This window comes from Macaca mulatta, chromosome 11, assembly GCF_049350105.2.
Source record: "Macaca mulatta isolate MMU2019108-1 chromosome 11, T2T-MMU8v2.0, whole genome shotgun sequence".
In the NCBI taxonomy this organism is placed as follows: Eukaryota; Metazoa; Chordata; class Mammalia; order Primates; family Cercopithecidae; genus Macaca; species Macaca mulatta.
In genome coordinates, this window is record NC_133416.1 from 20823266 (window position 1) to 20835586 (window position 12321).

Sequence of the window (12321 nt, forward strand, 5' to 3'; positions counted from 1 at the left end):
TAATTTTTATTTCCCAGACCTAATCAATATAAAAAATTATTATCAGCAACCATAATAGATGTTTCAAATCTTCTTCGTTGGATTAATTCTGGTGTAAGCTCTGTGTGTGTGTGTGTGTGTGTGTGTGTGTGTGTGTTGCTCTGTTATTTGTTTTCATGCTTTAGCCCATTTCTATACCATTGTTCCTTGAGGACAGAGAATGTATTTATCTTTGTCATATCTATCATCTAACGTAGCACCTCATATAAATAGGCAATCAGTACAGGTTTGTTTACTAAATTGAATTGAGGGAAAAAAACAGTCCCTATAGAGGAGATAAAGAATGAAATAAGATTTCAAGGTCTATAAGAAACAGTTTATCCCTAAAAGCAATACCTACTGCTGTTAGACATCTCAAAGATATGATTTGTATGCTAAGAACTTTATTTTCTTTCTCACTAGGAACAGCTATACAAGTGTCCTTCCTTCTCTTGAGTGAGTTTCCTTAAAGTTTCACCTGCAGTATTTGTAAGATCTACCATTTTTTGTAGAATATTTCTAGCTAGTCACTGAAAAAAAAAAAAAACGTTAAGTCCATTTTACTCTCACATCATGTAACACACTACTTGCACATAGCAATCAATAAACACTAAACATACAAGAATTTAGGAATATTTTTGTCTTTATAACTAATCGTCAAGGCATTTTTCCAGATGGTTATGATAGTAAAAATACCACCTCCATGTTGTTTTGTCATATGTCACTTACCATTGGTAAGCACGTTATAGGCGAGTGGTCATAGAAGATGAGCATTTGTGAGAGATGGGATCTGGGACTGATCCTAGGTGGCATTTGGTTCAAGGGGATATGTCAAAATTGTAGATAATGAGACATCAAAAAACACAACTCACTTCAACAATTACTCAATAAGGATTTCTAAACATTTTTGAAAAATGCCCTGTTTCTCCTGAAAATCAGAAAATCTGCTTTTCTCCTGTGGTAGACAATTTAAGGAAATACAGATATTTTTAAGAAACCAGAAATACGTCACATGGGGCAACTGGGAGACTGCAAAGACTCCACTTTGCTCATTGCTTCAAGTTACAAAGATTCTAACCCAATTTATTTGATGCAGATATTTCCAGATCACAGCAAATTGGTGACTTAATTTCATTTCCTTTGATGGGGTAATCCCTGCTCATAAACATTTGGTATTGAATCTGTCTTTTATTACAGTTCAAATTGCCCATAGCTAGCCATGTGGAACTATAACGAGTGCTTACATCATTATTTTTTCCAACACATATATCAACTGAAAATACGCAGAATTAAAGGTTTCCTATCTCTTTGTGGTTTCCAGAAGTGGGTTTCAGAAAAACCAATGGTGATTAAACTCAGATAAATCAGTTAGGGCTGCATCAACAAAGTCTGAAAATAAAAATAAACCTCTTCAGTTTCAAGCATGCAAACTTGTCTTCAATTCTATTTTTAAAAGCCTCAAATCCAAAGGTAAATTTGGCCCACAGAAGTTTTATAATCCCGTGTTTTGCAGAAAAGGTTTCCACTGCATCTACATTTGTAACGTCACCATAATGTAGTGAGAAAGTGTTGTCCTCACCTCAGCAATTTCCATGAGCTTCCTCCCCTATTCAAGTTCAAAATTAATAGTATCATAGTTACTTAGCATTTTTAAACTGTGGTAAGCTACTTCAGCAGAGATTCTCAACCCAATTAAACAATAGAATTTTCTGAGGAGATTTAAAAATAAACCCAAAGCCCAACCAAGCATGCCCAAAGATTCTAATTTAATTGGTCTGTGCCTGGCCTGAGCACCAGTATTTTCAAAGCTCCCAAGGTGAGTTTAAAACCTTGGAAAATTAGGATGTTTTTCATAAGTTCAAAAAAGGTCTAAAATAAATCTTAACCTCAAAACAATTAGATTAGTTAGAAAATTTCCCGAGTAGCCAACCCTGACTCTACTGTATCAAATCGTTTCAGTTGTATCTTCAAAATCATAACAACAACAACAAAAAAAACTGTGGATGAGAATTTCTTATTGTTTTTCTCTCCTATCCAGGAGACCGTCAGTTAGTCCAAATATGTCATTTACAGATAAAGAACTCTATGATGAAGGAAGATTTAAAAACCGGCAGTTGGTCACCAGACTACTTAGAATAGAACAAGAACTAGAATGCAGGTCTGAGCTTTAACTACCTTAAGCCACCTCCCTTCCTGCTCTTAGGTGCCATGCCTTACTCCATGAACACTCTGTAAACACTTCACTACCCTACAAGAGGGATATAATTTAGATATTGTCCCCTCCAAATCTCATATTGAATTATGGTCCTCAGCATTGGAGGTGGGTCCTGGTGGTAGGTGTTTTGGTCATAGGAGCAGATCTCATGACTTGGTCCTGTCCTCGAGATATTGACTAGGTAATCACAAGGTCTCGTTGTTTGGAAGTATGCGGCACCTCCTCCCATCGGCTCTTACCATGTGAGACACCTGCTCCTCCTTTGCCTTCTGCCATGATTATAAGCTTCTGGAGGCCTCCCCAGAAGCCCAGCAGATGCCAGCACCATGCTTCCTGTAAAGCCTAGAGAACTGTGAGCCAATTAAACCTCTCTTCTTTTAAATTGCCCAGTCTCAGGCATTTCCTTACAGCAATGCAAGAATGACCTAACCCAGAAAATTGGTACCAGAGTAGGGTATTGCTATAAAGATATCTGTGGTTGTGGTGTTAGAACTGGGTAACAGGCAGAAGTTGAGAGTTTGGAGCACTCAGAAGACATGAAGATGAGATAAAGTTTGGGATTTCTGAGAGACTAGTTAGATACTTGTGGCCAAAATGCTGATAGTGATATAGACTCTGTAAAGGCTGACAAGGTCTCAGATGGCAATAAGGAACTTATTGGGAGCTGAAGCAAAGGTCACTCTTGTTATGCCTTAGCAAAGAATTTGGTTGCATTGTGTTCATGCCCTAAGAATCTGTGGAAGTTTAAACTTAAGAATGATGATTTAGGGTATCTGACAAGATAAATTTCTAAGCAGTAAACCATCCAAGAGGTGGCCTGGCTGCTTCTAACAGCCTCATCTCAGATTCAGGAATGAAGAAATGACTTAAAATTGGAATTTGTATTTAAAAGGGAAGTAGAGTGTAAAAGTTTGGAAAATTTGCTGCTTGACCATGTGGCAGAGAAAGAAAAAGCATTATCAGGAGAGAAGTTGAAATGGACTTGGAGCAACCACTTGTTAGACATATTTGTGTGACTGAAAAATAGCCAGGTGCTAATAGCCAAGAAAATGTGAAAAATGTCTTGAAGGCATTTCAGAGATATTCCAGGCAGTACCTCCCATCACAAGACCTGAGGCCTAGGAGGAAAGAATGGTTTCTGGGACTAGGCCCAGGACCTTGCTGCCCTGTGCAGCATCAGGACACTGCTCCCCACACCCAGGTTGCTCTGGCTCCAGCCTCAAATCAAAGGGGCCCAGGTACCGCTTGGGCCGCCACTTTGTAAGGTGCAAGCTATAATCCTTGGCAGCTTCCACAACGTGTTAAGACTGCAAGCACACAAAGTACAAGAGTGAAGGAAGCTTGGCAACCTCCAGCGAGATTCCGGAGAATATATTGGAAAGCCTGGGTGCCCAGGAAAAAGCCTGCTACAGGGGCAGATCCCTCACAGAGAACCTCTAATAAAAAAGTACAGAGGAGAAATACGGGGTTGGATTCCTCACAGAGTCCTTACTGGGGCACTGCATAGTGGAGATGTGGGAAGTGGGCCACTGTTCTCCAGACTCTGAAATGGTAGAGCCATCTGCAGCTTACAAACTCAGCATAGAAAAGCCACAGGGGCAGAGCTGACCAAGGTCTTGGGAGCCCACCATTGTATCAATGTGCTTGGGATGCAGGATATGGAATCAAGGGTTATTTTGGAGCATTAAGATTTGATGACTGCCCTGCTGGGTTTCAGACTTCCATGGGACCTGTAACTCCTTTCTTTTGGCCAATTTCTCCCTTTTGGAATGAGAATGTTTACCCAATTTCTGTACCCCCATTTTATCTTGGAAGTAAGTAACTTGTTTTGATTTTATGGACTCATAAGTGGAAAGAACTGATTTCCAGATGAGACTTTGGACTTGGACTTCAGACATTTTAGTTAATGCTAAAATGAGTTAAGACTTTGGGTGACTATTGAGAAGGCATGATTTTATTTTGGAATGTGAGAAGGACATGAGATTTGAGGCACCAGGGGCAGAATAATATAGTTTGGATGTTGTTTCCTCCAAATCTTGTGTTGAATTGTAGTTTCCAGTGTTGGAGGTAGGACATGGTGAGAGATGTTTGGATAATGGAGGTGGGTCCTTCATGGCTTGTGGCTGTCCTTGAGATAGTGAGTGGGTACTTGCGAGATGTGGCTGTTTGGCAGTGTGTGGCACATCTTCAAAGCTTGCTCCTGCTCTCATCATGTGAGACACCTGCTCACTCTTTGCCTTCCACCACGATTGGGAGCTTCCTAAGGCCTCCCCAAAAGCTGAACAGATGCCAGCACCTTGCTTCCTGTAAAGCCTGCAGAATCAGGCTTTTCTTTATAAATTATTCAATCTCAGGAATTTCTTTTTAGTGACACAAGAAGAGCCTAACACAACAGGGTTCCAGCTCAGTCTTGCCTGGGCTCTACTCTTGCACATGAAACCTATTAGACATAATAAAGTCAGCCGCCCAAAGAATTTTATAACATCAGGTCTTTTGGTCCTGCCGCCTACAGATTCTTTGGCTCCAGGATGCCAGCAGTGGGCACATAGAATACCACGGCCAAAATTGATAATTGTTTTTATTTAAACACCTTACCTTACTGTTTGAGGAAATGGGGCCCAAAGAGGGTAAACCAGCCCATCTGTTCTCCTGGTGTCACAAATTTTGTGTTGGCTTTTCTAGTCAATGAATTTCTATGATATATTTAAATTGAAAATATTCTTAAGGATACTTCAGAACAAATATTTTGAAATACTATGTTTAGCAGTGTAGTCCTTCTTCTAATGGCATCATATTAAAAAGTCTCAAAGTATAAGAGTGATTCCATGGATGTGTTTTGTTAGGAGAATTTACAAACCTATAACCCAGCCTAACTTATATCTTCCCATCTTTCTGAAGTTCACCCTCAACTACCAGCAGAACCTCAAAGCTCTATGTAAACTCTGAAGATCATTGATTTTGTCCAAAAAGCTCAAAAAAGGTAAAAAGGGAAGGTAATAAAGACAGGCTCCAGATGTCCTGACACAAAGTCTGGTGTTCTTTCCATTATATGAAACTCTCTTTTTGTGTCTCCTGCCTTCAAAATGTTTAATTTAACTAACATAATAAATGTTTTCATAGGAGTAATACTTTAAAAAATGGCCAGTGGTCCCCATTTGCCTGGTCATAAAAGTTTTCATTTTCATCTTCTTTCTGAAAACTAACAACACACTTAGATGTATCTTTTCACATTTCAATTTCACATCTCATTTTCCTCATCTTCCTTATATTCTCTATTTAAAGAAGTCCATGGAAATGTATTCCCTCCATTATGCTTGCAATATACAAAAATATTTTTAGGCAAACTTTATTGTCAAAAAGTAAATTAACTAATTAACTAATATCCAAAAAGATTTTTAGGCAAATTTTGTTATCAAAAAGTAAATTAATATTAAACACATGAGGAACCTCCAAAATAGCACCAAACATTTATTTCCTTTTCCCCCTGAATGACTTTAAGTTAAATATTATATATTTATATATATATGACTTTGTTATAAATATTTTATATTATATATATATATATATATATACACACACACATACACACACATATATGGCTTTAAGATGAATATTGTATTAGCCTTTTTGAGATGGAATTTCACCCTTGTTGCCAAGGCTGGACTGCAATGGCATGATCTCGGCTCACCGCAACCTCTGCCTCCCAGGATCAAGCAATTCTCCTGCCTCAGCCTCCCAAGTAGCTGGGATAACAGACATGCATTTGTTGATACATTGCCCCATACACACACCTATGTCAAATGTTCTGACTTCACTCTGCCACATGTGCCTCAGGGTTAAAGCCATGGTGACTGTTAATACATCCAAGACTCCATCCAGGCACAGTAATTACCATCAAATTCTTGAGAACCCTCATCCTCTGTCCAGACCAGCTTAGATCACTCAGATTTTTGGAGTATAGCATAGCCAAGACATAAAAATATAGTAAGGATGCAAATATAACACATTCCACAACTTAGGTGTGAATAAATAATGCAACTCATGTATCACACTCTTCCTCATGAGCTCCCACCCTGTAACTAATGAGAAGAAACAAAGTTTCATCTGTGATAAAGTATTAGTTCAGTAACTTTAACTAGTCCTTTTAGAAATATGCAGTCTCTTTTGGATAAAAATGCTGGGTCACTCAGATAAATTTCTTATACCCTGGCTCTCTTCCTAAGAGGGGGAAAGGATATATAAGAAAAGGAGAAAACAAAAAACATAAAAAGAGATCCTTTGCCCTGGTGACTTCTGATATCCAAATAAAAGCCCCTTTTTAAGCTGACAGATGCTTGTTACAGCTGAAGTCTCCAGCTCATGACTGGGGCTCCCCCAGCTTGGCCAGGGTTTCCTGGAAAGCCCTGGGTGACTCAGGCTTTCACAGGCACCATAGACCCTCCTGAGGTTTGCCAACGACTCCCAGTTGGCCCCAGGTTGAATGGTCCTATCAGATGCCCTTATTACAGAAGCCCTTATTCCCACCAGGGAAACTCTGGAAACTCTCCCTCTTGAAAATCTTTAGATATTTCCAGATCCCTTCTCAACTACACAGAAAGCAAAGAAGGCCCAGAAAAGCTAAACTCACGAGTTCCTCCTGCTTGTTAATCACGGACACCAAGTTTAATGGCCATGCCACAAGCAGTGCAGAACCACTCAAGAGGTGATTGCCTTCCAGGATCTGAAACAGGGAGTGAGAAGAGGAGCTCCTCTGCCTTCAGCATTATGTTTTGCTCACTGATCTCACACTTCTCCCCACCTGCTTGCCAAAGCAGAGGAGAGGCAAACTGGGACACCTGTGTCCGCCATGCTTACTCGACTCCTCCTTTCTCTGCCTTCTACTTCTCATCCTCCCAAACTCCCAGGAAGTGATGGGCTTTTCTTTCGTCATGTTCTCCTATCCAATATGGCACATCCTCCTCCTTCCTCGCCTCTGTTGACTCTTTCCCATGCACAGAAACATTTTCTGTAAATACTGCGGAGAACAATATGACCTCCAAGTTTCGTGTTGGACAAGCTTCTTCCTCCTCTTGCATTCTGCCTAACACTAATGCAAAACTTTTCCCAGATAGTTGGGGATTTGGCCATTTGGAGTGAAGGTCATATGCTCTGAAAGGCAAAGGTGAAAACTACAATAATAATTTTTTAATCTTTACCTCTATTAAACTAATCCATAGCTTACTAATACCGGACCCCCGATACTGTTATACCAAGACAGATTTTCTTCAGGTAAGGGAGGGATGGAACAAAGAAACAAAGAAGACTCAAAATTCATCCTGCTAGAAGAATATTCTTAAGTCGTATAAAACATCTGCCCACATTTTAATAAAGCACATTATACTCCTCTAGGCAGATATGTGCTGACAATATCTTTAAATAGAGAAAATAATAAAAGAAGCAGTCTTCAGAAAGCTAAAGGTCTAAAGAAAGCTTTATTTGTTGAATTTCTTCCTCATGTTTTGCATAAGATCGGTTAAACGGCAAGATGGAATTGTATATTGCTTTTAGAAAAGCTCACTTGAGGCATTAAAGTTCTTTATAAACTTAAATTTAATTTTGTTGACTTTCAGTTTTGCACTTTCAATTTGGCATATTAAAATCCAAGACTGTTTTCCATGATCATTGGAACATTTTACTGGTATTCTGATTCATATACAGAGCCACGTACAACTTCTTTTTTAATTCACATAAGGATCTGTGGATTTGGATGTTACTGAAGCTGTTAAAACCAACCACGAACTCGTCCCTGTTTAAAGCCTTCCCTGTATGCACTCTCATTTACTATGGTAATTTACCACTGATTTTTAAACATTTAGAATATGAATAATCTTTCTATTTATGCATAAGGAAGCATTTCCTCCGTGAAGCCCTGCAACTATTTTTATTCTGCAGAGCATATGCTATGCTAATTTAAATCCTTTTTTCTATAAATTTAGAACTTATATCTTTAAAGATTCCCAGGGGATTTAGTCACTCCATGGAGCAAAATATGTTCTGAAGAGTTGACATCTGTATTGATTTAAGGCAGTTGTAACTCCAATAATATAAATCTGAAATTCTTAGTCCCACCTTATAATCACCATTGATGGCAATTAAAAATAAATGCTACCCATTAGAAACCACTGTGGGTAAATAATTTTCTCATGTGGAAAATAAATGTAGGCATTTATGAAAATAGCCAAGCATGTGGTATATTCGAAATGAACTGTTAATCAGTGTCTGGGCTGGTGGACTATCTCATTTCTTTTCTAGCAACCGAATAAAGCCCCTCTAAGAGCGGATTATGTTTGTATTCCAAAAGGAAACATTTACAGATAATTATAACTTCCCTCATGAAGTGACTCCTGTCTGTCTGTATGTGTTGTCTTTTGCAGAAAATCCATTCTCGGGTCTATGCTATTCAGCATGACATTACAGAGTGAGCCTCCCGTAGAAATGATAGCACCAGGAGTGTGGGATGTAAGTCAGCCATCCCCAGTGACCCTGCAGGTAAGTGCCGGGCTACAAGATTAAAGTACACATGGCAAGTATTGGTTGATAAGTAGTTTGCTGTCAATTATAGAAACAATTTCTTCCAGGATCACACATTTTAATAGTCTTCTCTACCTCCAGCCTTCTGGGATTTGTGAAACCTCTACTGCTTTTATTTTATGTACAGTACTCTCAAAGCACGTTTCTCCCAGCTTGTATAATGGCAGTTTCAAACCATGCTTCATCCAACAAGGTCATGTTGGAGAACTATGGAGTGTTGCCATTAGTATACTCACTATGGGCATTCATTTTCTTTCTATTGTCTAAAAACAGTCATTGGTATGTATTATTAACTTGGTATCCTACTCACACCTGCCTCTGCTTTGTGTCATATTTCTTTAAAATCTCTTCTGTTATATGTTTCTAAAATGACTAGCAATTAACTGAGTAGCAGGGAAAAAAACCTGCAAACTAATTATCCTTTTTTTTTTTCTTAAAGTCTCTCTACTCTGTGTGATTTGTGATCATAAAAGAAAGGTGGTAAATTACTTCAGGCTTTCTTCCTTTGTGCTGACAGCTCCTTATGGGTTCCTGATTGTAGTTCATCAGATTGGTTGGAAATGTGAGGCATGCACAGTCTCATATAGAGAAATGCATGGAATATGAACTTTGCATCTGTATAGGAAAAATTAGAAAATATTCTCTGGGCAGCATCCTCTAGAACAGAGATTTTCAGCCTTACCAGTATTGACATTTTGGACAAGAAAATTCTTTGTTGTGGGGGCTGTTCTGTGTATTTCAGGATGTTTAGCACCATCCCCAGCTTCTTTCCACTAGGGATGCCTAAGGGACTTTCTCAGTTCTGGCAATCAAAGAGTGTCTCCAGATATTGTCAAATGTGCTTTGAGAAAAGGATTTCCTCTGCTGACATCACTGCTCTAGAAGAAGTTAGTAGAGTCTCCCGGCTCTTAAGTTTCCAGGCTTGTGGTGAGGGGTTTGGGACATAGAGTGGAGAAAGATGTGCAGAAAAATATTTAACATGGAAAGGAAAAATTAATACTAATAAAAATATGGCATCACCTTCTTGCGGAGGAAGATTCGACCAGATGACACCTAAAGATCCACTTCTAATCTGTGGACGTGTTAAAAAAGAATGCTTATTCAGATTAGGTCTTGGCACAACATCATACACACTCCACACATGATATCTTATCAATTAGCACTTGTTCTGTTTTAAAAGAACAAAAAGATAAGTATATCTATGAATAAAGAGGAGAGACTCATCACAAACCCGGTAAACATATTCTACTAATAGAGAAAAATAGCAAAATGCTAGAGGTTCAATTCAATCACATTTGATTCATGTTTCATATATGACTACTATGCTCCAAATATTGTGGTAAACACTCTTACAAAAAGGAGTGAATACGTAATACTAAGCCAGGAATTCAAGGAATGCGAAATCCAGCTGGAGAGACAGACTTTGACAACTCACACTGATGTAATGTGACAGATAGGATAGCCATTGTAGGGACACTAAGACAGCGAGAATAGCAATGAATATTTCTGAGGGAAAGTAAAGAAATGTAAAAAGTCTGGGGACAGACAGACACCCAGAGGACATGACATTTGAATGCCCTTTATAGAATGAGTAAATTCACACTAACGAGTTTCAGTGGGAAGGATTATCCAGTCATAAAGGAAAGCACAATGCAAACACACAGATTCAGAAAAGAGTTGGCAGTTTCAAAATATGGCAAGTTAGTTAAGATTAAAGAATAAATTATGTGAGGAACAGTGGTAAAAAAGTGGAAAACAGTGGTAAAAAAAAGTGAAAAACCTTCTCTACCATAGGTGGAGAAGACTACACATACTAGATTGTGTACCAAGTTTGGACATAATTATCTCGGCAGTAAGTCATAAAAAGTAGTTCTACCAATGTTGTAGAAAATGCCTTAAAAAACAAGAAGACTGGATATGTGAACACTTGCTTTTGTTTTGCTTTGGGTTTTTGTGTGTATGTTATTGGTTTTTTTTTTTTTTTTTTTTGAGACTGTTATTGTTGTTGTTTTTGTTTTGCTGTGTTTTGTTGACACAGGGGCTCACTCTGTCACCCAGGCTGGAGTGCAGTGGAATAACCATAGCTCACTGCAGCCTCCACATCCTGGGTTCCAACTATTCTGTCATCTTAGCCTTTCAAGTAGCTGGAACCACAAGTGCATGCCACCACGCCCTGTTATTTTTTTCTTATTTATTTATTTTTGTAGAGATAGGAGTCTCACTATGTTGCTCATGCTGGTCTTGAACTCCTGACCTCAGGCAATCCTCCTGCCTCAGCATGCCAAACTGTTGGGATTACAGACATGAGCCACTGCACCCAGCCTGGACTAAAATATTAGAAGAATATTTTAATGATCTAAGTTAAGGATCATAGGGCCAAAAACTAAGAAAAAAAAAAAAAAACAATTAAATGGTAGATTTTAGAAACTTTTTTTAAACAGAAAGGGGTGCAACTATATGAAGGAAATATATAGGGAAACACAGACAGAAAATTGAGTTCCTGAGTTCATAGTAATATCTTCAGTTTTAAGAATGAACACAGAGAAAGGATAGATAGTCTTCAACAGGGTAATAAGATGAACTCAGTTTGAGATACCTTGCATTTTATATAGACCTATGGGGAGCCTAAGTGTAGATATAAGTGATCTTTCTTTAGGAGGACAAATGTATTTTCTATCAAACTATTTCTTGACAGGTCCAAATGACCTCAGCTTAATGAAAATTTTCAAGTATGACCATTGTCAGAGTTTTGTGGATATAAATTCATGATTTTAAGGTTCTATGGGGCAGAGAAGAGTGATGGTGGTAGAAGAAGGAAAAGAAAATCTATCAGATGAGACTATCCTTGATATTTCTCAGGATGAGGTGAATAGTTCCTTTATGAACACAGATTTTGGCAAGTGGAATCTGAAGGAAAACTTCAAATATTCAATAGTGGCACAGATTTCCAGGTAAAGATCTGGATCCATAACATAATTCATCTTAAAAATAAGTGGAAGAGGGGCATGTAAATCATTCCACAGTATGCAAAAGTTAAACCATCCCATTTTTACAAAATAATTTCAAATTGCGTAGATACATTAAAAGCCTCTCAGCATGATTTTAATTGGTGATGTAATATATAAAATAAGAGTTATTAAGGTAGTAAAGACAAAACCTTTAAGACTATCAGTTTAATTGAATAGTCAGCTAAATTCAGAGCACAATCTTTCAACCTAAGGATTATGAGATGATGAAATTACAACCAAGTTCTGCATCCAGTATTTCATTAAGGAGTTAGTATGAGTCTCAGGGAAAGACATTTGGCTGAGAGTTAGAAAATCTGGATTCCAGTCTTTCTTTTACAGAAAACTTTATGACCTTGAATAAGTCACCTAACCTATTTTATCCTCTGCATAATGAAAAGATTATACCAAGCCTACCTGACTTCACTTTTCTGATTGTCCTGATTAGACAGTGGTTACCGCCATGCTGCAGCCACTCCGGTATGAAAAGGGATGTGATATGACATAGATGTG

At 38.3% G+C, this 12321-nt stretch overlaps 1 protein-coding gene across 9 annotated transcripts in view; it reads left to right on the plus strand.

Moving 5' to 3' along the window:
- The window catches only part of PIK3C2G (phosphatidylinositol-4-phosphate 3-kinase catalytic subunit type 2 gamma), a 423460-nt gene that overhangs the window by 134206 nt on the left and 276933 nt on the right, over positions 1-12321 (plus strand). For all 9 annotated transcript variants that reach the window (XM_028829285.2, XM_028829284.2, XM_028829283.2 and 6 more), the window contains one exon: positions 8647-8761. In XM_028829285.2, the coding sequence (XP_028685118.2) occupies positions 8647-8761 (115 nt within the window). The remainder of the gene's footprint in view (positions 1-8646; positions 8762-12321) is intronic.